Below are 27,224 nucleotides of genomic sequence, written 5' to 3' on the forward strand. Positions count from 1 at the left end.
CCCAAGTGACTATTTTTGCTTACCTGACCTCCCCGGGCCGGTGCAAGCACCACAGAGAGATCCTCCTCTTGCTTCTTCGGTTTTCAAATGCATGCGCAGTAGAGTGAAATATCCAGCTTTTTCGTTACAGTCCGGCTTTCCGCTCTACTGCACATGAGCAACTGCAAGAAGACCTGAAGAAGCAGAAAGAGGACCTCTCCATATTGGTCGCTAGAAGAACCCCAGGCTGGTGCGGTTTTCTGCCAATAGGAGCACCGGCCTGGGCTGTCCAGTAGGTAAAAGAAGTCACTTAGGGGTGCCACCTAACTTTTGGCACCCCCAAGTGTAAAATGCTATTCCTTCTCCTTTAAGGGAAAATATTAGTAATGAGGGTTTATACTGTATTTTTTCTAATCATTCAGTAACACATTCTAAGATAAGTCTGCACAGAGCCTTATTTATCTGCTTATTTGAATGAAAAGCATTATTCACTAAGTAGAAGAAATGAAAAACCTTCCCACAGGCTCCAATAGAACAGGGCACCCTGCTAGTTTCATTGTTATAAAAACGGCAATAACCTTTCATGAAATAAAACTGATACATGGGAGCCTGATTTATTCCACAAGATAAGTCAAGCAAAACAATAACTGTTTTCATAATCCATAACTGGTCAGTGGTATGACCCTCTAAGGTAATCTTCTGCTTATTCAATATATTTTATGTCTCTATCAGTTGCTAACACCTCTAACTCCACCGTGTATTTATAGCAGCATTTCCCTCTAATGCTGGTTGTTATTTTAGCATTTATAATGGTTTCCACCCAGCCATGTTCTGTGTCTACATTTAGATTTATCAAATGGTCTGATATCTTGGCATCGTTAGAATTACAGTTGGGCATCGCTATTCATAGGCTATTATTTACATTTCATAGAATATGGTGTCAGATGCCTCACCAACCATAAGATTCCTCTTCTAAATATTCATCGTGTTCGCTTAGCAACCTCCTTTTTTGGCTCATTGAGGCCATCTTTGTCATGAGGAAACCACACCATTCCTGTATGAAATGTTAAAAAATTATGGGGCGCTATCATCAAACTAAAAAAATTGCACTGGTTCCTCGAAAACCGTTTAAAGGAAACGTTTTAATGTTAATATCACAGAGCCACCTTTTTTAAGTCACTTTGCAAGTGGTCTTCATTAATTATTTTGTATGAGTTTTGGATGGTTTACCTTATACGGATACTGTCATGGGAAAAAAATTATTTTTCAAAATGAATCAGTTAATAGTGCTGCTCCAGCAGAATTCTGCACTGAAATCCATTTCTCAAAAGAGCAAACAGATTTTTTTATATTCAATTCTGAAATCTGACATGGGGCTGGATATATTGTCAATTTCCCAGCTGCCCCAAGTCATGTGACTTGTGCTCTTATAAACTTCAATCACTCTTTACTGCTGTACTGCAAGTTGGAGTGATATCACCACCTCCCTTTTCCCCCCCAGCAGCCTAACAACTGAACAATGGGAAGGTAACCAGATAGCAGCTCCCTAACACAAGATAACAGCTGCCTGGTAGATCTAAGAACAACACTCAATAGTAAAAACCCAGGTCCCACTGAGACACATTTAGTTACATTGAGTAGGAAAAACAGCAGCCTGCCAGAAAGCATTTCTCTCCTAAAGTGCAGGCACAAGTCACATGACCAGGGGCAGCTGGGAAATTGACAAAATGTCTAGCCCCATGTCAGATTTCAAAATTAAATATAAAAATAAATCTGTTTGCTCTTTTGAGAAATGGATTTCAGTGCAGAATTCTGCTGGAGCAGCACTATTAACTGATGTGTTTTGAAAAAAACATGTTTTCCGATGACAGGATCCCTTTAACTTAGATCTATGCCCACATTCAGATCTGCTTCTATTGCTAAGGAATAGTGATGAGTGAATCTGTCCTGTTTTGGGTCCCCGAAAAAATTCTTGAAATTGCAAAACAATTTATGAAAAGGCCAAAAATTTCAAAACTACATTAAATCCAATGGGCTTCAAACATTTTTTCTGTGCGACAAATTTTTACACGCGCAACAATGTTTTCTTGATCCAAATGCATTAAAGTCAGTGGCCATTTTTTCTCTTGTGGCGGCTTTTTTGTCTCCGCAACTTTTTTGTCCAAATGCCTTAAAGTGGATGGGCGTTTTTTCTCATCTTGTCTCTGCAACACTTTTGTCTTGGCAACTTTATAGTCGAGACAAAATATTTCACAGCGGATTCACAGATGGCGAAATGCAGAAATTCGCTGCAAATCCGTGCCTGGATTCGCTCATCAGTACTGAGGAACATATAGTATAATATAATATATAGTAGTATAATGTGTACTCCACTTCTTCTTACTCTTCTGGTTCTTTATAATACAACCTGCTGTTCATTGTGCTTTTAGATTTGTTCTTTTACTTGATGTAACCACTGTATGCAGATACCGTATATACTCGAGTATAAGCCGAGTTTTTCAGCCCCCAAAATATGCTGAAAAACTCTACCTCGGCTTATACTCAGGTCAAGTGCAAAAATGGTCGCTGGCGTCTAAGAATAGTCGCGGTGCCTAAGAATAGTCAATGGCGTCCAAGAATGGTCGCCGGCATCCAAAAAACGAGACGCCGGCACCTCCAATGGGAGCTGAAACCCTAAATTTTTTGATTGAAACTTACCAGAAGCTGCTGCATTTCTCACCCTAGGCTTATACTCGAGTCAATAAGCTTTCCCAGTTTTTGGAGGTAAAATTAAGTACCTCGGCTTATACGCGGGACGGCTTATACTCAAGTATATACGGTACATAGATATATAGATACAGGGGTTACATCAGCCCTATTAGTATAAATATTACTTTTCGTGGTTTTAATGAAAAGTGTTTTTATCATAATCACACTTGTCTTGTTATTTGTTACAGGGGCATGCAGAGTTTTCCTTTCGATCTTTCGATTCTGGACTAAAAAAGACACAAACCTGTGGCTTCTCTCTGACAAGTTAAAGAGTTTATAATATTTTTCAGAAATGTCCTTTGCTGAGCTTCTGGACAGAACTGGTGGTATGGGGAGGTTTCAAATAACGCAGGTTGCCCTTATGTGCTTTCCCATTCTGCTGATGGCCAGCCATAACCTTCTACAGAACTTCAGTGCCGCTATTCCAGACCACAAATGCAAAGCTAATGACACTTGGTACCAAAGCAACAATACTGACAGAATGGGATACGTGAGATTGTCAGCTCCACTGGATGCCAATGGACAACCTGATAGATGCCTGGAGTATGTTGAAGTTCAATGGATGATAGCTGGAACTAACAGAACTTGGGCCAATAGCTCACAATTAGCAACAAGACCCTGCACAGAAGGCTGGGAATATAGTAAAGATGAATTCAATTCAACCATTATTACTGAGGTAAGTGGAATGATAACGTAGGGCTTTCCAGAAGATCATAGCTGTAAGAGAAGATATTCATTTTCCAGAATAATTGTGAATTGATATACACCTTTAAGCAGTGATCCCCAACCAGTAGCTCATGAGTAACATGTTGCTCTCCAACCCCTTGGATGTTGCTCCCAGTGGCCTCAAAGCAGGAGCTTATTTTTGAATTTCAGGCTTGGAGGCAAGTTTTGGTTGCATAAAAACCAGATGTACTGCCAAACAGACCCTCTTAGAGTCTGCAAGTCCACATAGGGGCTACCAAAAGTCAATCACAGCCCTTATTTGGCACCACCCAGGAATATTTTCCGTGCTTGTGTTGCTCCCCAACTCTTTTTAAATCTGAATGTTGCTCACGGGTGAAAAAGGTTGGGGACCCCTGCCTTAAAGGGAAACTATAGCTAAAATTAAGTGTGTGTTGTAAAAGAAGAAGCTCTTTTAGCTGATAGAACTAGTGCATCATCATATATTTAAGACATGTCCCTTAGGATCACAGCATATTTTACCCAAGTGTCTACTCTGTTATACAGGTCAACCAGTCTCCTTCCAACAAAGATTGTTCACCTTTGAGTTAACTTTTAGTATGATGTAGAGTAGGGTCGGACTGGGCCCAAATCTAGTGATGCTCCCCCTGACCCCTCTTTCTGCTCCCAATGTGGCAAAAAAAAGGTACGTGCATGCGCAGAAGGGGGTTTTGGCTGGAGTGGGGGCCCAGAGGGGGCTTTGTGTCAAAGTTGGGCCCCCCCAGTCTGACCCTGACGTAGAGAGGGATATTCTGAGAAATTTTTTTTTGGATTTTGAGTTATTTAGCTTTTTATTCAGCAGCTCTCCAGTTTGCAATTTCAGCAATATGGTTGTTAGGGCCCACGTTATCCTAGCAACCATGCATTGATTTGAATAAGAGACTGGAATATGAATAGGAGAGGCCTGAATAGAAACATGAGGAATAAAAAGCAGCAATAACAATAAAGTTGTAGCCTTACAGAGCTTTTGCTTTTTAGATGGGGGTCAGTGATCCCCATTTGAAAACTGGAAAGGGTCGGACGAAGGCAGCAAATAATTGAAAAACTGCTTAGAATTAGCCATTCTATAACATACTAAATGTTAACTTAAAGGTGAACAACCCATTTTAGTGACTATTCCCTATTAGAAAGTGAATTCTAACAAAGACCAAGCTCTTTTACATTGATCCTCTGACCCCCTTGCCACCTTACAACCAGATTTCCCCTCCATTCACATCCCAAAACTAAACCTTTACTGAACTCTCTTACACATCTGCCCCCCACAACTTTCCCCTTTTCTACAATCAAGAGTCACCCAAAGACTAAATTATTCTTCAAAAGCCATCCTTAGCCTTTACTAGCCATCCAAGTCTGGTAGAAACAGGGCCAGAACCAGGGGTAGGCACCTTCCCTGCTTTCTACTCCTAATCCATCTGACAATTTCAAAGCATATAAATGTGCGCCTGTGAGCTTTTATAAATAACTGAAGCTGACAGAAAATCTGTTTCTCTACATGCAGGATTTGTGCTGGAGTCAGTTACTTTGTTTGTGCTGGTGTCAGTTATTTTGTTTGTACTGGAGTCAGTTACTTTGTTTGTGCTGGAGTCAGTTATTTTGTTTGTACTGGAGTCCGTTATTTTGTTTGTGCTGGAGTCAGTTACTTTGTTTGTGCTGGAGTCCGTTATTTTGTTTGTACTGGAGTCCGTTATTTTGTTCTTGCTGGAGTCAGTTATTTTGTTTGTGCTGGAGAAAGTTACTTTGTTTGTACTGGAGTCCGTTATTTTGTTTGTACTGGAGTCTGTTATTTTGTTTGTGCTGGAGTCCGTTATTTTGTTTGTGCTGGAGTCCGTTATTTTGTTTGTGCTGGAGTCAGTTACTTTGTTTGTGCTGGAGTCAGTTATTTTGTTTGTGCTGGAGTCAGTTATTTAAGTTAGCTCTAATGCATCTGCTAGGACAGGGAATTCTCTAATAGATATATTAGACCTCTACAGATAATTCTATGATTTAGAAAGCTCCATATTTCAATAAGATAAAGTTTAAAGGAGAATTCAACCTATAACATAAAAAAACCTTACCCTATGTAGATCCCCCTCCCTCCTCCACCCCCCCCCCAGCCTACCTGGTACCCAGGGCAAATGCCACCAGGGTCGGACTGGGGGGCCCGGGGCCCACCGGGACTACTGTCCAGGGGCCCCCCTCCGGCCCACTGCACCCCTACTAAAATGCGTCGGTCCAGCAACACCGCCGCTTGCCGCGCATGCGCAAGAGCGCCGTTCGAGAAATATCTAGAGAAGGGTTCTGGCCCGGCGGGGGCCCACGAGGCCCATGTCCCTGTGGAATTGTTGTTAATTAATATTGTTCTTGTCAGAGAACAGACACTTCGTTAAAGGAACACGTTCCTTTATTCCGCACATTCCAAAAAGTACATTATTCTGCAGAGGTTTCATACGTTGTTCAGCCATCATTCTACATATTCAGTATATAAAGCTTTCAATTTAGTAACATGTCCTGCTGCTTTAACTTCGGTGACGTTGTAGTTTTACTTGTTGATCCGCTGAGAGATTTTATTGTCCAATTTCCTATTACAGAAAGGCTTAAACGTATTGATATTTCTGAACATTACGCTCACATCAAATCCCCATTTCGTGTCTATTTCAGCGGCAGTAAGGTCGTCGCCTTGAATTCATTCAAACAAAATAAGGAATTTCTCTTCTTGAGCCATTTAACTCTAAATATCCAGCACCTGAGTGCCCAACGTCTATCTGCTCTCTCATTGGAAACAACTTTAATCAGTTGTAGTTTACAAGTTGAAAACAATCTCTCTGAGTTTGACTTTACAACTTGTAAAGTCAAACTCAGAGAGATTGTTTTCAACTTTATAATATATATAAATGAAATAGGTCAGTAAGTCCAGTGTCGGACTGGCCCACCGGGATACCAGGAAAACTCCCGGTGGGCCCTGGTAGGAGTGGGCCTCTTCATGGTCATTCCCTATTTCTTTATGGGAAAAAATGCTTAATAATGGAAGAATATAATAAGTAGATATAAAAGACTAGGAGAATAAAGGGGTTGAGTAAGGAGAGGAGTTGTTTATATAAACTATAGTAGTACTTATCTGTTATCTACTGTGTATCCTGTGCTTGAATGTCTGCCCCCATGACTACACAGCAGATTGTTTATATAAACTATAGTAGTACTTATCTGTTATCTACTGTGTATCCTGTGATTGAATGGCTGCCCCCATGGCTACACAGCAGCTTGTTTATATAAACTATAGTAGTACTTATCTGTTATCTACTGTGTATCCTGTGCTTGAATGGCTGCCCCCATGGCTACACAGCAGCTTGTTTATATAAACTATAGTAGTACTTATCTGTTATCTACTGTGCATCCTGTGCTTGAATGGCTGCCCCCATGGCTACACAGCAGCTTGTTTATATAAACTATAGTAGTACTTATCTGTTATCTACTGTGTATCCTGTGCTTGAATGGCTGCCCCCATGGCTACACAGCAGCTTGTTTATATAAACTATAGTAGTACTTATCTGTTATCTACTGTGTACCCTGTGCTTGAATGGCTGCCCCCATGGCTACACAGCAGCTTGTTTATATAAACTATAGTAGTACTTATCTGTTATCTACTGTGTATCCTGTGCTTGAAAAGCTGCCCCCATGGCTACACAGCAGCTTGTTTATATAAACTATAGTAGTACTTATCTGTTATCTACTGTGTATCCTGTGCTTGAATGGCTGCCCCCATGGCTACACAGCAGCTTGTTTATATAAACTATAGTAGTACTTATCTGTTATCTACTGTGTATCCTGTGCTTGAATGGCTGCCCCCATGGCTACACATCAGCTTGTTTATATAAACTATAGTAGTACTTATCTGTTATCTACTGTGTATCCTGTGCTTGAATGGCTGCCCCCATGGCTACACAGCAGCTTGTTTATATAAACTATAGTAGTACTTATCTGTTATCTACTGTGTATCCTCTGCTCTGTAAAGCCCATGCTCATGGGACAAAGAGCTTGAAAAAAGGCCTGAAACTTTGCTGTTATTTGGAGTCAAAGTCAACTTCCCTATAAAACTTTTTAACACCATATCGGATACACTGTCTTCCTTTGTTTTTACAATATGCCCAATGGAAATTGTCTATGGAGAGAAATAAACTATATATTTTGTGAGCACTAGTTTGTGTGGACAACTGTTTGGAGTCATTTAGTAATCGTGCCTCCTGGGTTTGCTGGAATATCACATTATAACCTTGAGTGCAAAACACTCAAAAAATGAATTCTGCTATTAGCACATAATCATATAATGGTTCCAGTTGACAAGCAGGACATATGATTTACACATGAGGTTTAAATAAATAAAAAGGAGGATAGGAACATGTTTGGTCAGCACTGTGTGGGTCCCATCAAGATACGACTCCTGTGCCTCAAATTTTAGAATTACACCAGCTGTACTTTTAGGGCGTTTGAAGCTGCGCTGCGGTTTTATGCGTACAGCCGCAGGGGAGCGCAGGAGTAGATGCCTTGAATTCTTTTCCATGCGGCTGTACTTACACAGACGCATGTAAGCGCAGAACATAGGTAAAATGCAACATGCTGCGTCGCAACCTGCGCTTACATGCGTCTGTGTGAGTACAGCCGCCTGGAAAAGAATTCAGCGCATCTACTCCTGCGCTCCCCTGCGGCTGGACGCATAAAACCGGAATGCAGGGGAGCGCAGCTTCAAACGCCCATGAGTAAGGGCCCTTCAATACATTAGGAATGCACCGGATCCACTATTTTGGGATTGGGGCAAAGGATTTGGCTGAATACTGAACTGAATCTGAACCTCTATCAGCAATTGCAAATCAGGGTAAGAAACAACCACAGCTGTCTGCACAGAATAATATAACAATTCCATTGTTTGTTTGATGGAAAGTCATATGATATTAAGGATTCGGATTAGGTTCAGCCAAAATCCAAATCCTGTTGAAAAAGGATGAATCCTGGATTTGATGCATCCCTAAAATAAATAAATATGTGTGTGTGTGTGTGTCACTAGACTGCAATTTCCTTCCCAACCTAATTGCATGGGTGGTTTTATTATCATTCATGCAATGAGTAACCAAGAAGATGTAAAACTTGTAACTCTCTTTAAAGGGATCCTGTCATCAGAAAACATGTTTTTTTCAAAACACATCAGTTAATAGTGCTACTCCAGCAGAATTCTGCACTGAAATCCATTTCTCAAAAGAGCAAACAGATTTTTTTATATTCAATTTTGAAATCTGACGTGGGGCTAGACATTTTGTCAATTTCCCAGCTGCCCCTGGTCATGTGACTTGTGCCTGCACTTTAGGAGAGAAATGCTTTCTGGCAGGCTGCTGTTTTTCCTTCTCAATGTAACTGAATGTGTCTCAGTGAGACATGGGTTTTTACTATTGAGTGTTGTTCTTAGATCTACCAGGCAGCTGTTATCTTATGTTAGGGAGCTGCTATCTGGTTACCTTCCCATTGTTCTGTTGTTTGGCTGCTGGGGGTGATATCACTCCAACTTGCAGTACAGCAGTAAAGAGTGATTGAAGTTTATCAGAGCACAAGTCACATGACTTGGGGCAGCTGGGAAACTGACAATATGTCTAGCCCCATGTCAGATTTCAAAATTGAATATAAAAAAATCTGGAGCAGCACTATTAACTGAATCATTTTTTCCCCATGACAGTATCCCTTTAATAACAGAAGCAGTAATACAGGGTCATTAGAATCAGTAATTTAATAAAAGTATGCATTGTGATTAAAGGAGAGCTAAGGCTTAACACAGAAGTAGGGCAGAAATGCTGCACATTATGTTTTGAGCCCTTTAGCAGTAAAGATCTGTGTCTCCAAAGATGCCCCAGTAGCTCCCCATCTTCTTTTCTGCTGATTCACTGATTCACATGCTCTGTGCTGCTGTCACTTACTGAGCTTAGGGAGCCACTCACAATATACAGTACACATAGAATAGAAATTCTACTACACTACATGGCAGCACAGAAACCAGTGCAATTAGCATCAGAATTTAATAATCAGCAAACCTGTAGCATCAGCTTATATTACAGACCAACCTCATTTTCTGCTGGATAATTAGTGACGACCCCTAAGCTTAGCTTCTCAATACAGTAGCTGTCCAGGCCACACTGAGCATGTGCAGGGTCACTGACACTCCTGCAACGTTTTACTGTTATAGAGATGCTGAACCTGTAGGCTGGTGCAGTGAGTTCAGTATATAAAATACAACATTTCTAGGCATATTTGTGCTTTAGAGACCTTTTAAGTAGAGAAATGTATCAACTGTATAAAGTAAGAAGCAGAATTAGCTCATCGGGTAATTGCCTTTGTAGTGGGATTTGGTGTGCGGACACAAAAACAGAAGACAGTTGGCTCAGTCCGTTTATATGGGAGGAGTGCTGGTGGGCGCCATTATCCTCGGAGGTCTCTCAGACAGGTGAGTGACATGGACAGGTGAGTATATTCGGCTGACCTCGCACAGCTTGACATATACTACTGTCTCCTACTTTACCGCCTGTTCCTCTCTGGTGTTGCCACTGCTGTTTTTCCTGCAACAGCAACCCCCCCTTTCCTCATTGTGCGGCATGTGTTGATGCATTGTGTTATTTGTCTAGGTATGGCAGAAGGGCGCTGCTTATTTGGTCTTACTTTCAAATGGCTGTTAGTGGACTATGCAGTGCGTTCTCTCCAAATTACCTCTCCTACTGCATTTTTCGCTTCCTCACCGGAATGGCGCTGTCTGGAATTGGCCTGAACACTACTGCATTAAGTATGTTGGAACGATCATGTTATGCTTTATAATATGATTAAACTGTATGCGCATGATACAGGGGTTATTGTGTGCGCTAACTATAAACATTATGGGGCAGATTTACTAAAGAGCGAAGTGGCTAAGCTAGAGACTTTTCGCAGGGACATCGCCAATTCACTAACGTCAATTCGCTAGCGAAAGAGACCGTCACTAGCGGTCATCGCAACTCTTCGCTCTGGCGAATGGACGTTACTCCACAAATTCACTAAAATGCGGATTTTACTGAACGTAAGCTCTTGCGCCAGAGTTGCCTTCATCCCTTCAGACCAGGCGAAGTGCTATAAAGCAGCGAGATCTTCCTCCATCTTCTGTCACTTACATCATATCCTGCAAGACGAAAAGGCATTAAAGTTCAAAAAAACGCTGGCGACTTTTGCTTTTTTTAAGCGGGATTACCTGCGGTTACCTTTTTGGGTAACCGGTTTTCTCCAGACATTTCATAACATATGGAACATTCATTTTACAGTGGGCTCATGTGTAGGGCATGATATTAACTCTCTTGTCTTTATTAAGGTTCCCTTGACATTTGTAATATAAACCGGTAACTTTGCAGCAACATTTACAATAGAGACCTAAGCGTAAAATGACTAGCAACGTTTCGCTAGGCACAAGTGAATGCTAGCTCAACTTCGCTTTGAAATGCTCACGCAGCCGAAAAGTCGCCAGCGTTCGACACCTGGAATGAAGCATTTTAGTGAATTAGCATATTCATAGCGCATTTGCCTGGCGAAGTGTGCGAAGCTGGCGACAATTTGCCCTGCAGTAAACCTGCCCCCACTATTTAACTATAAATGATCTTAAAGGGGAACTATCACGAAAAATTTAAATCCCATATAAGCTTCAGCATACTGAAATAAGAAACTTTCTAAATACAATCAATTAAATATTCTGTCTCATTTCTGAAATAATCAAGTTTATGTTCACTATCCCTCTCTCAGCATCTGTTTCTCTTCATTCTGTCTTCATACAGCAGTTGGGTGTCAGATATTCACAGACAGTTAGATCCAATATATCTTATAGGGGGGCTCCTTTTGCCTAGAAGATGTATTAGAGCTCACTCTATTAAACTCACCAGACATCATGTCTCTCTACATGCAGAATTTGTGCAAAAGGCAGTAATTTTGTTAGATTTTGTTTGTACTGGAATCTAGAGTGAGCTCTAATACATCTTATAGGAAAGGAGCCCCCTCTAAGATATATTGGATCTAACTGTCAATGAATAACTGACAAATTCTGCATGTAGAGAGACATGATGTCTGGTGAGTTTAATAGAGTGAGCTCTAATACATCTTCTAGGCAAAAGAAGCCCCCCTATAAGATATATTGGATCTAACTGTCAATGAATAACTGACAAATTCTGCATGTAGAGAGACATGATGTCTGGTGAGTTTAATAGAATGACCTCTAATACATCTTCTAGGCAAAAGGAGCCTCCCTATAAGATATATTGGATCTAACTGTCAGTGAATATCTGACACCCAACTGCTGCATGAAGAGAGAATGAAGAGAAACAGATGCTGAGAGAGGAACAGTGAACATAAACTTGATTATTTCAGAAATGATACAGAATATTTAATCGATTGTATTTAGAAAGTTTCTATTCAGTATGATGAAGCTTATATTAAATTTTCATTATCGCGATAGTTCCCCTTTAAGGAGACGTAAATTAAAAAAATGGAACTCTTTTACAATTTACATAAATGTTCTATTTTGCCCTGAGGTCCCCTTTTCTATAAATCCAGCCTTGCATAGTTAATATAGGCTGTAGAGTAACCTTCAGAATAATAATAACGAAGTATGCCGAATAATAATTGTAGGCTGTATTATTTTTTGCTAATATGTGACAAATGATAAAATACGCAGTTTCCCTACATTCTCTCCTATTTATTAAATATTGACCAATAATCTTCAATTAAATCCTACACAACTTTCCCGTCCCTTCTCCATGCTTGGCTGCCATATTGATCCCCACACTCTCCCTGAATTAAATGTCATGGGAAGAAAGACGTTGCGCTTCTGCTGACGTGTGAAATTCTAGCAATGTGTGAAAACGAATGTAGGAAATAACTTTTATTGAACTGTGGCAAACTGATAATTCTGTACTAAATATTGCTGATTTTTTTTCTTTTCCAGTTGTGGAATGGGTTCCAACCAGGGTTCGTACAATTACTGGGACCCTTGCAGGATTTTCTTACACAGTTGGGCAACTTCTTTTGGCTGGGCTGGCATATGCTATGCGAGACTGGCGTTGGCTTCAGCTTTGTGTTTCTTTACCGTTTTTTATCTTTTTTATGTACTCTTGGTAAGTATCAGATACAGAGACACTGTTGATACACAGCAGAACCCCCATTGTATGTTTAGGGCGGAGACACACAAAGATTCAGGGAGATTTAGTCGCCCAGTGACTAATTGCCTCTCCTTCGGACGACTAATCTTCTGAAAACCTTTCCGCTAACTAGAATCTAAATCGCCGTTGGGATGGCACTCGGAGCTCTTTGTTTTCCGATGTCGCCCAAAGTTGCCTGACGAGGAAATTTTGGGGCCACTTCAGAAAACGAAGAGCTGCCATATGGCCGGCGATTTAGATTCTAGCCGTGCTACGCAATATGTTGGCGCTATATCAATACATGTTAATAATAAGCCGGTGGGACGTTAACTACCCCTTTAAGCCATTACAGGTCAGCAGAGAACCTTCTGCTCTATGGGTTGAACTAGTGATGTGCAAATCTGCCCTGAAAAATTCGCGAAACTCTGAAAAAAGTCGCAAAATGGCAAAAGAAAATGCCAAACGCATTGAAGGCAATGCCCATAAAAATTATTTTGCTGCGCAAGTTCTTTAAGCGTGCAAAATTTTTACATCCGTGATTTTTTTGTCCAAAGCATTAAAGTCAAAGGGTGTGAAGAACATTTTGACCCTCAAATGTTTTATGCGCATGACTATTCTATTTTTACATGTGCAACTTTTTTGTCCAAGTGCATTAAAGTCAACTCATTTTTATGCGCAGCATTTTTTTACACGCACAACTTTTTTGTCAGCAGCAAATTTATGCAGCGGTTTCGCAAAGCAATTCGCAGGTGGCGAAATGCGGAAATTCAAAAAGAGACAAACAACTCTGATTTTGAAAAAAAAGACACATGTCAATCATGATCAACCTTTGTACCTTTTATAGAAAAAGCTCCTTATTTTCTGCCTCCCTGTTCCTCTTAATAAGGACAGTGGCAGAAGGGGAGATTTGTCGCCCGCGACTATTAATGCGCGACTGTCGGTGCTAAATCTCCCGAAAATGCCTCTCCATTTTGAATAATTGAAATCACTGGTGCTATGTGCTACATATCGCTAAGTCGCCCGAAATTGCCTCTGGAGTAAATTTAGCGATATGTTGGTCAGAGCACCAGCGATTTTAATTATTTCAAATGGAGAGGCAATTTCGGGATATTTGTCACCCACAGGGGGATCAGGGAGGCAGAAAATTAGGGATGCACCGAATCCACTATTTTGGATTCGGCCGAACCCCCGAATCCTTTGTGAAAGATTCGTACAAATACCGAACCGAAGCCGAACCCTAATTTGCATATGCAAATTAGGGGTGGGAAGGGGGGAAGAAAAATTGTACTTCCTTGTTTTGTGACGAAAAGTCACGTGATTTCGCTCCCCATCCCTAATTTGCATATGCAAATTAGGATTTGGTTCGGCCGGGCAGAAGGATTCGGCCGAATCCGAATCCTGCTGAAAAAGGCCGAATCCCGAACTGAATCCTGGATTCGGTGCATCCCTACAGAAAATATAAAGGTATATACAGTAAAAGGTACAGTTATAAAAGGTACAAAAGGTGATCTTTTTTTCAAATTCAGAGTTGTTTGTCTCTTTTTCACGCTCATTAATAAACAAATGAGAGTCAGAATTGCATTGTATTTCTTTGAGCAGAGTTCCCCTTTAAGAGACTTCTTACACTTTACACATGGACGTTCCTTCATGTGTTCCTCCATGGTGGCTTTTTTATGCTTTCTATTGCGTGGGAATATGTGGTTAACAGATGCTGTTTTTCCCTAAGTTGCTTATAGCCACAAACTGCCAAACACAGGTGAGACACACAGTTAACTCATGCATTCCCGCACTGTGGAGCCATCATATTAGAAACAAACATAAGAGACCTCTTATCTATGCAGCACATGTGGACTGCCAACATCTGAAAATAACAAGGACACTGGCTTGTGGCACCTTCTGTATTATTTGCATTAAAACTGGCATAGTGTGGCATATCAATCATATATAACATGTAAAGGCAAAAAAATAAAATCCCATTTTTACTTTCTTTAATGAAAAAGAAACCTATCTCCAATATACTTAAATTTAAAAAAATCTGTACCGTTTTTATATGAAACCTGACTGTATGCAGTGAAATTCTCCCTTCATTTACTGCTGTGGATAGGAATTGTCAGACGGTCCCTAACTGCTCTGCAGGGAAACAATCATACTTATGTACAGCAGGGGGAGCCCCCGCCTTACTTCCCAGCCATGCAGAACTCAAGCAGCTTTGTTTGTTTCCCTGTAGAGCAGTCGGCGACTTTGTATTGGATTTTATTTTTGCCTTTACATCCCCTTTACTGTTTCCAACTCCAGCTGCAGGGACAAAGATCATGGAGCCAGATTTAAACAGATAAACTGGGATTCTATTTGGAGGATTATTTTGCTACAGCCACTGGTTCTGCACAGTTGGAGAAAGTTTATATTAAACAATACAAAAACTATAAAATCCACATTAGATTACATGACAACACAAGACCCAGTGCAGTCTGTATATTCTGATTATTAATCAGTCTTGTGTATCGGCTTCTGGCAGATATTATTTGACTTGTGCTGTTTTGATCATTTACGACGATCCCTAAGCAGCCCAGACCACACTGAGCATGTGCACAGTCTTGGTCTTGCAAAGATGTATAACAAAGTTACAAGATGGTGACCCCCTGTGGCCAACTTTGAAAACATAAATCATTTGTTTGATTAGGCTTGTGGTGCAGTAAGTTCATGTTTATGTTTAGTATACAAAATACAGCATTTCTATCCTTATTCTATTTTAGACTTTACTTCCCCTTTAATGGGAGTAATTTAAGGATTTTACCAACCCTTTTTAAGAATTTCATTGACACACTGAAAGCAGAAATTATGGCAACAAGATTATTGAAATTCTCATTTAGTTTTAGACTTTCCTAGGGGCAAATATTCCAAGGGAGTAAGAATAAAATCCAGGGGTATCTGGCAAACATGGAGCTGGTACATAAAGAGACTCAAGATAACCCAGAAGCTTCTATAGTGGCTCTAGAAGCTTTACCTAAACCTATTCCTGTTTTAGGTGGTTTCCCGAATCTGCTCGCTGGCTTGTTCTGTCTGGAAAAACGGAAAGAGCTGTTAAAGAGATGAAGAAAGTAGCCAAGCTAAACGGGAAGGAAGAAGAAGGGGAAAAGATCACACTGGAGGTATGGGGTTTGCATGAAACGCGTCAGTCAGAGTTTTGCTGTGTGGCCTTTGTATAGACAGTCTTCTAAGTCTTATAAGTGAATGGGATCTATAAACACTTATCTGTTAGTGAAGAAAAAGTTTATAAAAGCAAAAGTGCATCTGTAAGTAGTGATGGGTGAATTTCTACCATTTCACTTTGCCAAAAAATTCTCGGAAAATTTGCGGAAATTTCGCGAAACTCGAAAATTGACGCCAGTGTTAAAGTCAAAGTCCAAATTTTTTTGAAGCGAGGAAAGATGTGAGAAAGGTTTCTAATTTTATTCCTAAGCAGAAGAACATCAGCCTCTTTCTTTCTCCTGACAACTTCCTTGACTACTTGGTGGTCAGACTGGTGGGAAACTGACCAGCAGGTGGCGCTGTTGTAACAAAATTCATTCATATCAACAGCACATGTATCCCTTAATATCTTGGAATAAAAAGAAAATATATATTCAATGTAAATTGCAAATGTTCTTAGAATAGCCCTCTCGTCAATGTCCCATTCACTTGTGTTAAAGGTTTACTTATCCTTTAAACAATGATAGCAGCCTGAGAGGTGTGAAAGGGTTAAAAGGGTAGCTTGCCTTTAAATTAATTATTGGTATTGGTAGTCGTTTTTGTTTTTTGTGGATTTTGAATTATTCGGCTTTTTTCAGCAGTTGTTTGGATGTTAGGGTCCAATATACCATAGCAACCAGGCAATGGTTTAAATAGAAAATTAATCAATAAAAATAAAAACACAACTTTGGAGCGATAGCTTATTGGCTGCTAATTCAAATACTAATAACGAGTTCAGGAAATCTATATCATACTAAAAATGAACTTTAGGGCAAGGGCAGATGTGGCGATTTTACGTTGCGTTGTTAAATAAGACCAGCAATCGTAAATACGCCTAAACTGCACTACCACTGAAACTAATGGAAAACGCACTATGGCAATTCACACAGGGCGCGTGCAAGCTGAAATCCACCACAGGACGCCAGTATTGGCGTTTTTTAGCATAAACGCCAATACGTCAAGAAACTACCAAATCAATAGACTCTATGGGATCTGCATGTTTGAAACCACACTTTGCGTAAATACACAGAGTATTTTTAATATGGCGTCCAAATTCAATGAGAAGTGCATGTTGGGAAAAGAATCTTATGTGCTGAAAAACGCATGAAAAACGCATGTTGACGGTCGCATGTGGTTTCAGTGGCGTATTTACGCCTGCTGGTCTTTTTTAAAAACGCAACGTAAAAACGCCACGTCTGGCCTTGCCCTTAATCTTATCAATTGATGGCAAACCTCCCTCTGAATGATATGTCTGTTTTTCCTGCTACAGTCAATGAGATCCGACATGATAAAAGAATTAGCGTGTGCGAAATCCAGCTACACCGTCATCGATTTGATTCGAACCAGCACCATACGGAGAATTTCTTGTGCACTGAGCCTTGTGTGGTAAGTGGGGGGGAGGGGGGCAATTCTTTTGGCTGAATGAGGTTTATTTCTTCCCTGGTGTCGCACATAAATAACACTCTCAGGTCACTGAGCGATTCACTGTTCTCTCCTATGTAAAACTTACCAATATTTGTGTGTCTGCACTGCCTGGTCATTGCAGAGACACAATGGAGCAGATGGGGCTCCATCCACTTTTCTCTGCCTGCAGAGGAAATGTAGATGGAGAGAAGTGCAACCTTGTGTGCTATTAGCCTTAAAGGAGAAGGAAAGGCTTCATGCACTTGGGGGTGCCAAATGTTAGGCACCCCAAGTGATTGTATTGACTTACCTGAAACCCCAGGCTGGTGCTCCTATCAGCAGAAAACTGCACCGGCCCGGGGTTATACCAGTGAGCACCACGGAGTGATCCTCTTCCTGCTTCTTTTTTCTTCGAATTTCACCAGGCAATCGCAGTTGAACGAAATAGCCAACTACTTCGTTAAAGTTTGGTTTTTCGTTCTACTGCTCATGAAGACGGAAGAGGATCACTCCGTGGTGCTCACTGGTATAACCCCGGCCGGTGCAGTTTTCTGCCGATAGGAGCACCAACCTGGGGTTTCAGGTAAGTCAATACAATCACTTTGGGCGCCTAACATTTGGCACCCCCAAGTGCACAAAGCCTTTCCTTCTCCTTTAAGGTCCCTATACACGGGCCGATATAAGCTGGCGACAGACTGAATCGGCAGCTTATTGGCTCCTTGGATGTGGTGCCATCCGATGAGTGTCCTCAATCGGTATCTGGTCGTAAATTGGCCATATGCCGTTTGGGCAGGGTAAAAAATCCCATCGGATCGTGGCCGCATCTTTGTGTTCCGACCGCCAGTATGGCATCCATTCTGATCCGATTGTTGGGCCCTAGTGATGACAGGATCCCTTTAAACTGGATTTCCTCCCCACGATTACCTCTGCTTTGCATACAAATGGGGATAGGGCCCATATACAGTATGTGGAAGCACTTCCCTGGATCTACATTTGCTGACTCGGAACCCCTGCGCTACACCCCAATAAGGCTGAGAATAGTGGCATTCGATCGATGGCTGTGCTACAACACCAGTGTCTGAGCTTTAGCTTGTAGATTATTCCTTTATACCTTCCACAGTGTAGTTGCCCTTTATTTCCATTTCCTTATACAGTGTAAATTGTACAGTTACATGTGCTCACACAAAATATAAATCAGGCCATGACAGAATAGACCACATTGTCTTTAAGATGCAATTTTTTTCTATTCATTAACTGTGAAAAAACTCACTTGACCTCCTTGGATTTTCCAGGTTCTCCACCAGTTTTGCCTATTATGGACTCGCCATGGACTTGCAAAACTTTAATGTCAGTATCTACTTAATCCAAGTCATCTTTGGAGCTGTTGACTTCCCAGCCAAAATTTTTTCTACAACAGCCATGATTTATGTTGGACGGAAATTCACACAGTTAATGTCACTTATTCTTGGAGGGGTTGTTATCTTAGCCAACAGCTTTGTTCCTCATGGTGAGTAAGTCTAATGTCATTCATCCATGGGGCCTCCCATTCATTAAGAAAACAGTCTGGTGCCGCTGATATAGGTGCTGTTAATCATGTGCTGACAGGGGCTCTGCAGCAAACTCTTACATCTTCTCCAGCTTTACTATATAGAAATACAGATTTGGAATACACTAAATACACTTTACCTGCTCCTTGTTGACTTCTCTAAAAGTGTAAGATCAATACTCAAACACATAGTGCTACTAAAAGGTCTCAGTATCTCAGGTTCTCTGTACTGTTGTGAATTCTCTTGATTTGTCTTCTTCCCATCCTGGTATCTTTGTCATGTTATATCATTGATTTCACTGTAATGGTCCATAGAAGCCCCAATTCACACCATGAATGGAAATAGAGTTATCAATGTAGGCTATCAGGCGCTGACAAATCTTTCTTCCACCCTTATAATAGGGTTATGCTGTTAAAATACCAGTCACAGGGGTAGATTTACTAACGGGCGAAGTGGCGAATTCGTCAGCGTTACCGCCCGCAGCGGCATCGCCAATTTACTAACTAACACAGGCGACAATTCGCTAGTGAAAGAGACAGGCGCTAACTTTAAATTTCCTGCCCTATGCTAATTGACCTGAGTGCAAGATCCCTAGAAAACCTATCACTATCTTATTATACATTATATTATAACACATTTACTCCGTTTTTGGAATGCCTTTCAGAGATGCAGACTGTGAGAACCGGCATGGCAGTGTTTGGAAAGGGCTGTCTCGCTGCTTCGTTCAGCTGTGTCTTTCTCTACACAACAGAGCTTTACCCAACAGTTATAAGGTACCTCTTTCTTATCTCAAGGTTTATTCACTGTACTGCATTTTATATGGTTTCTCTTTCTGTAATACAAACAGGATATAATATTAGTCTGCATCTTACAAAAATAAGGAAACCCCTAGGGAGAACATCTATATCATATCAGCCTTCTCGTACCAGGACCGTTTTCTATGCAAGACTTCATTTTGCACTAGAACTTGTCTCCAACCCTTCTCCATAGTGGACATCTTTGGTCACAACGGGGATCTACAAAAACCTCGCACACACACAGTCTGTTGAGGTCCTCTCCCAACAGGTTTTCAAACCTGTCCAAAACATATCTCAGGGGTCCCCAACCTTTTTTAACTGTGAGCCATAATCAACTGTAAAAAAGAGTTGGGAGCAATGCAAGCATGGAAAAAAAGTTCCTGGAGGTGCCCAATAAGGGCTGTGATTGGCTATTCGGTAGCACCTGTGTGGACTGACAGTCTACAGTAGGCTCTAATTGACAGTACAGCTCGTTTTTATGCAACCAAAACTTGCCTTCAAGGCAAGAATTCAAAAATAAGCACCTGCTTTGAAACCACTGAGAGCAACATCCAAGGGGTCAGTGAGCAACATGTTACTCACAAGCCACTGGTTGGGGATCACTAACATATCTGGCCAATCCGCACCTAGACCCTGGTTAAACAGCCCATTGTTATGGATCATGTATAAAAAAGAATGGCATTACTTACCCAGGCCCGGATTTGCGGCAAGGCCGCATAGGCCCGGGCCTAGGGCGGCAAAAAAATAGGGGCGGCATGCCGCCCAGCCGCATTATGGGGACGTGTGCGTCCCATTCAATTACAACAGCTGCGCCAGCGTTTTTTTCGCTGGCGCGCTGGGAAGGGGAGGTGAGGTGGGCGCTAGGACCACGCAGCCCCCTGGTTGGACCTAGGGACGTCCGTCAATGAAATCCGGCGCTGTACTTACCGCAACCACTGGCTCATGAGCAACATGTTGCTCCCAGTGACCTCAAACCAGGGGCTTCTTTTAGAATTCCTGGCTTGAAGGCAAACTTTAGTTGCATTAAAACCATGCGTACTACCAAACGGAGCCTGCTGTAGGCTGCAAGTGCACAATCACAGCCCATAATTTGCTCCCCCGAACTTGTTGCATTTATTATTTTATTATTATTATCATGTATTTATATGGTGCCAACATATTGCGTAGCACTGTAAAGTAAATGTGATTATACAACTAAATCACATGAATTATATACATAGAACATATGGAGTTACATACATCACAATCAATACCGGTACAAGAAGGTGAGGAAGGCCCTATGCAAAAGAGCTTACACTCTAAAGGGAAGGGAGTAATAAACAAGGTGTGGGAGTGGGCAAGATCGAATTAAGTGGGTGAGAAATGTGATACTGTATGTGGTGTTGCGTTTGGTAGTTAAGCAGAGTGAGGGTAGGCATCTCGAAAGAAGTGCGTTTTCAGAGATTTCTTGAAAGCAGAAAGGCTGGGAGAAAGTGGGACAGACGTGGGAGAGAGTTCCAGAGGAGGGGTGTAGCCCTTGCAAAGTCTTGAATGTGAGCATGTGAGGAGGTAATGAGAGAAGAGTTGAGGAGCAGGTCAGTAGAGGAGCGTAGTAAGCGGTTGGGTGAGTATATAGAGATGAGTTCAGAGATGTAGGGTGGGGCAGAGTTATGAAGTGCTTTGAATGTCAGGGTGATTCATTTGAATTTGATTCTGAAAGGTAACGGAAGCCAGTGCAGGGATTGACAGAATGGTGAGGCAGAGGAGGAGCGGTTGCTGAGGTGTATGAGCCTTGCAGCAGTGTTCATTATGGACTGGAGAGCTGACAGTCTCTGGAGGGGGAGGCCAATTAAAAGAGAGTTACAGTAGTCTAGACGCGATATGATGAGAAAGTGAATAAGAATTTTGGCAGCATCTTGGGTGATAAATGATGGTATTTTGGATATGTCCTTAGGTGGAAGTGCTTCTGTAGCTCTTCAACTTCTTTTTACATTTGATTGGGATTCACGGGTATAAAAAAAGTTACTGTATTCCTGCATTGTTTTGTTTGGAAAGGTTCCCTGTCACCAACATAACTACGTTATTGTCTCTTTATTCATGTATTGGACATGGCTGAAGTCTTATGACATTGACCTAAACCTTCTTCCTTTCTAAACCTTAGTCCTTATGGGATTCACCGACTACATTGTTGGAACTGTATAAATAACATTTTCTTGCGCAACCGACTGCAGCCGGAAGCAACTCAACACAATTGTCTGTTAAGGAACTAGGGCTCTTCAAACATGATTTAAGACTGTGGTTATTTTGCCAGTGTGCGTTTCCTTCTTGTGCAATTAAATAATGGCCCATTACGGTGTTTACATTAACTTTCTTCTTAATATGCCTTTTATGCAAAGCCTTAAAAATGATATTAGATAACCACTAAGTACTTCAGTTAATGTATCCACATCCCCTTAACAGCTTGATAAATTGCTGACCTCTTGAATCAGTATGGCACAAGGCAATCCAATGTTCTAAGATGGTGCACTATTAGTAATCATTCCCAACTATAAAGGCTCAAAAAGTGCTCAAAAGTGTGCATTTATAATAGCCATTACCATGTGACTAGTACATAACATATGGCGATATAATTATAATATATCACCCTGTGTGCACTATAATGTGGAACCTACCTATAGCATACAGTAGTAGCCGTTTCCCATGGTGCATGATTCTTCTTGTACATGGATTTGCCTAACACAAGATAACAGCTGCCTGGTAGATCTAAGAACAACACTCAATAGTAAAATCCAGGTCCCACTAAGACATATTCAGTTACATTGAGAAGGAAAAACAGCAGCCTGCCAGAAAGCAGTTGCATCCTAAAGTGCTGGCTCTTTCTGAAATCACATGACCAGGCAAAATGAGCTGAGATGCACCTACACACCAATATTACAACTAAATACACTTGCTGCTTCAGGAATGACATTTTATATTGTACAGTCAATTATTTGCAGTGTAAACAGTGTCATTTAGAAATAAAAAACACACCATAAAAATCAGGACAGAATCCCTTTAAGTCTACTAGAAAATCATATAAACATGAAATAAACCCAATCGGCTGGTTTTGCCTCCAATAAGGATTAATTATATCTTAGTTGGGAACAAGTACAAGGAACTGTTTTATTATTACACAGAAAAGGAGACAAATTTTAAAAATATGGATTATTTGGATAAAATTGAGTCTATAGGAGATGGGCTTTCCATATTTTGGAGCTTTCTGGATAACAGGTTTGCAGATGAAAGGATATAATACCTGTATTGTACCACCAGTGCATCGTCCCCTTGTTTTGTTCCGATTGGCCACTGAAGTGCAGACCCTACAATTGTGGTGGGGGCGTCATGGTGCAATGGGGGACAGCAGCGTGGTTCGCCAATATATATTTGGGTCCTTAACTTGTATACAAGGCCCATTATCTTTGTGGTGAACCATGGTCAGGAAACAATACCCTGTGCCCCTGATTGTTCAGGTTAGAATTGCAGCAAGTCATTAGGGTGTTTTTGCTCCACATCATTTCCTCGTCTGATAATGCTCCATGCAGCCTCCAACATATAGGGGCAGATTCACTAACAGGTGAGCTTTGCCAGTGTCAACTTCACACCCCTCACACCACTTCGCCAGGCGCAAATATGATACAAATACGCTAATTCACTAAAATGCGAATTTTCTCCTGGGCATCGAATACTGGCGACTTTTCGCTAGCGGTACTTTGGCTGTGCGAACATTTCATAGCCAAGATGCGCTAGCGTTCATTTGTGACTAGCGAAAGAGTTAATATAATGCCCTACACATGAGCTACACATGTTAGTGAATTTGCCCCCACTGTAAAATGAATGTTCCATATGTTAGGAAATGTCTGGAGAAAACTGGTTACCCAAAAAAAGTCAGGACTTTTGCAGCCAATCCCGCTTAAAAAAGAGGAAAAGTCGCCAACGTTTTTTCAACTTTAATGCATTTTCGGCAGACAGGATATGATGTAAGTCAGGGGACCCCCACCTTTTTTGGCCCGGGGACCAGAAAAGAGACAATTTTTTTTCCAAGGGCCGAGGGGGGTTGGGAAGGGTCAGGGAGGGGAGTCAGGAGGGGTCGGAGAGGGTCGGGAGGGGGTCGCATAGGGGCGGTCAAGGGAGTTGGGGAGGGGGTGTCGGGAGGGGTCAGAGGGGATCTGTGAGGGAGTCGATTGTCAGAGGGGGTCGGAGGGGTCAGCGTCCAATTTGGGTGCGCCGGCGCACCGCGTTCATTGTTCGGCGGCCCGGTTCTGGCCCGCGGCCCGGTGGTTAGGGACCCCTGATGTAAGTGACAGAAGATTGAGGAAGATGTAGCTTTATTTTAGCACTTCGTCTGGTCTGACGTGGCAAAGTCAAATCTGGCGAAAGAGGTAACGTTCAGTAAAATCCGCACATTCGTGAATATTCGGAGTAGCGCCTGTTCACCGTAGCAAAAATACGCCTGGCGATAGGGTCTGAAGCAGCTAGTGACGGTCTGGTTCGCTAGCGCATTGACGCTTTCATCTTAGTGAACTGGTGATGTCCCTGCGGGAGGCAACACTAGCGAATTGTCACTTCGCTCTTTAGTAAATCTGCCCCATAGAAACCTTTATACTTTTCCTACTACTGAGCTGCCGCCAAAATATCCCACTTTCTAGTATTGGAGTGAATTTTATATAAAGAGGCCCTTGTGGCACTTTTTATTAACTGATTTTACTTACGTTAAAAGTATTTTTCTTTTCAGACAAAGCGGCCTGGGCTTGTGCAGTACTATGGCACGTATTGGCGGCATTGTGGCTCCTCTCGTGAAAATTCTGGGTGAATATTATCCTTTTCTGCCGCTGGTGATATACGGAGGTGCCCCCATCATATCTGGACTCTGTGTTTTCTTCTTGCCGGAGACAGTTAATAAACCCCTGCCAGACACCATAGAAGAAGTAGAGAAACGGTAAGAGAAAATGGTAACGATGAGACGAAGTATGAAAGGTCTATATACGGTATGTGAATTAGGGGCAGATTTATCAAAGGTTGAATTGAATATTCGAATTGAAAAAAAATTTGAATTTTCAAGCTAATTTTTGTGTTCTTCGACTAGGGAATAGTTCAAATTTGATGAGAATTTGAAAAAAATTCAAAAATTCGAATTTCAAAATTTATCATGTACTGTCTCTTTATAAAAATTCAACTTCGACCATTTGCCATCAAAAACCTCCCAAATTGCTGTTTTAGCCTATGAGGGACCTCCTAGAACCTATTTGGAGTCAATTGGTGGACTTTGAAAAATCTAAGTTTTTTTGGGGGGGAAAAACATTGATTCGCATGATTCGAAAGCGAAATGACTTCGATTCATACGATTCAAAATTAACTGAAAACGGACCTATTCAGGCAAAAAAAACCTTTGATTTAATTTTGGTTGGTCTTTTTCATTTTTTCAATTTCGAAATTCGACCCTTGATAAATCTGTCCCTTGTGAATTAGATGTTTGTAAAGTGATATTCCCCAAATTATTATTAATTTACTTTTACTTGTCAAACAATGATGATACCGTTTTGGAATGTTTAACTCTTTAATCTTCAGCCTTTACACACTAAGGAGCAGATTTATCAAGGGTCGAATTTCGAAATTCATGGGAATTTTTTAAAACTCCCAAAAACTCCCATGAACTCGAAATTCAACCAATCTAAATTTATTTTAAAAAAAAATAGAATTTTCAAAACTCAGTTAAATAGGATCAAGCCAAAAACTCGAATCGAATTGTAATCGAGTTTTGAAAACTGGACTCGAAGTTTTTTTTAGAAAAAACTTAAGGGGCATATTTATCAAGGAATTTAAAAAACTTCGAAATTCAAACTCAAAAAGACCAACCGAAATGAAGTTGAAGTTCTGTTTGGGTCGAATAGCTCAGTTTTCGATCAAATAGGTCCATATTTGGCCCAATTCGAATCGTTAGAATCAAATTAATAGCGCATTAAATCAAATTCAATACAACGTTTTTCCCCAGTTTTTCAAAATCCACCAATTGACGCCGAGTGGGTTCTAGGAGGTCCCCCATATGCTAAAACAGCAATTCGGCAGGTTTTAGATGGCGAATGTTCAAAGTCAAATTTTTAAAGAGACAACACATGATAAATTTCGATATTCAAATTTTCACATTTTTTTCAAATTCGAATCAAATTTGGACTATTCCCTAGTCGAAGTGCACAAAAAATAGCTAGTAATTCGATTTTTTTTTTTCAGTCGAAAATTCACCTCGACCTTCAGCAGGTTTTAGGTGACAAATAGTCGAATTTGAGTTCTTAAAGGGCCAGTGTATGATAAATCTCAAAAATCTAATTTGAATTTTTAAATAAACTCAAATCGAATTTTAATAATTCCCTAGTTGAATTTGACAGTTTTGGCCATAAAAAACTCAAAAATTCAAACTTCGAATTTTCCCTTCGACCCCACTGGTGACTAAAGTGTCCTTTTAATGGTTTCCCTACAGTATAAAGGCACCGAAAAAAGAGAATGAGATGAACGAAATTGTATCTCTAAAGAAGAAGGAAGGAATGAAGGAGAATCCAGTGAATGACGTGTTGTGACCCCGTGCAGGACAGTCTCCCCGAAGCCAACGCTGAACGCACTTCTTTGCTCTAGTTCCTAATTTGCAAATGAAGTTGGGAATTTGGAAGGAACTGCAAGAAATTTGACGCAAGGAAATGGCCACAGTTGGAGACATACTTGGTGCATGATTAGTGAAGGATATTATTTAAAGGAGAATTAAAGGCTAAAATTCAGTAAGCTTTATCAGAAAGGTCTATATAAATACACCCGTAAACCCTCAAAGTAAACACAATTTCTTTCCTTCTATTGTGTACTCATGGGCTTCTGTATCAGACTTCCTGTTTTCAGCTTAAACCTCCAGGGCTAGGGCTTGAGCATGCTCAGTTTGCTCCTCTCTCCCTCTCCCCCTAGCTCCTCCCCTCTCTGCTGTTATCTGAGCCCAGAGCTATGAGAAAGCAGGGAGAGACTCAGGCAGGAAGTGATGTCACACCAAACTAATATGGCAGCCGCTATCCTAAACAAACAGAAAGTTTCTAGAGCGGTTTACTCAGGTATGATAAAGCATTCTGCAGAATAAATATAGTCTTATAACTTGCACTACTTGTATATTGTATATGTGTCTAAACAAGGCAACGTATCTGGGCAGTAGGGGAATTACTTCTGTCTGTACTGGATGACTGTGTATAACAAGGATGAAAACTGTAGCTGCTATTCACAACTTTTATTTGTATAGTTATGGGACGAGAATGCTCAGGAACTGGGGCTCTCCGGATCTAACCGTAATATGGACCTTTATACCTTAAATCTGCTAGAAAATCATATAAACATGAAATAAACCCAATAGGCTGGTTTTGCCTCCAATAAGAATTAATTATATCTTAGTTGGGATCAAGTACAAGCGAAAAAAAGGAAATCATTTAAAAAAAAAATTGGATTTGGCTAAAATGGAGTCTATGGGAGACGGCCTTTCCGTAATTCGGGATTCCAGATAACGGATGCCATACCTGTACTATGTGGTGTGGACCTGATGATTTTATTGAGGGCAAACCGAAAATTTTCATTAGCGGCTGAAGTTTTGCAGCCTGTTTGTG

The 27,224-nt window shown here is 41.0% G+C and overlaps 1 protein-coding gene across 2 annotated transcripts in view; it reads left to right on the forward strand.

The window, feature by feature from the left end:
• slc22a8.S (solute carrier family 22 (organic anion transporter), member 8 S homeolog) overlaps positions 1-26,730 on the forward strand; it is a 34,934-nt gene extending 8,204 nt beyond the window's left edge. The window contains 10 exon segments of one of the 2 annotated variants that reach the window (NM_001094192.1): positions 2,916-3,403; positions 9,804-9,907; positions 10,086-10,240; positions 12,416-12,584; positions 15,634-15,757; positions 17,107-17,222; positions 18,533-18,747; positions 19,452-19,560; positions 24,335-24,538; positions 26,075-26,730. In NM_001094192.1, coding sequence (NP_001087661.1) covers positions 3,020-3,403; positions 9,804-9,907; positions 10,086-10,240; positions 12,416-12,584; positions 15,634-15,757; positions 17,107-17,222; positions 18,533-18,747; positions 19,452-19,560; positions 24,335-24,538; positions 26,075-26,171 — 1,677 coding nt within the window. In that variant the 5' untranslated portion in view covers positions 2,916-3,019 and the 3' untranslated portion in view covers positions 26,172-26,730. 2 annotated transcript variants of the gene reach the window in all.
• The last annotated feature ends 494 nt before the right edge of the window (positions 26,731-27,224 follow it).

This window comes from Xenopus laevis, chromosome 4S (assembly GCF_017654675.1).
Source record: "Xenopus laevis strain J_2021 chromosome 4S, Xenopus_laevis_v10.1, whole genome shotgun sequence".
NCBI lineage: Eukaryota > Metazoa > Chordata > Amphibia > Anura > Pipidae > Xenopus > Xenopus laevis.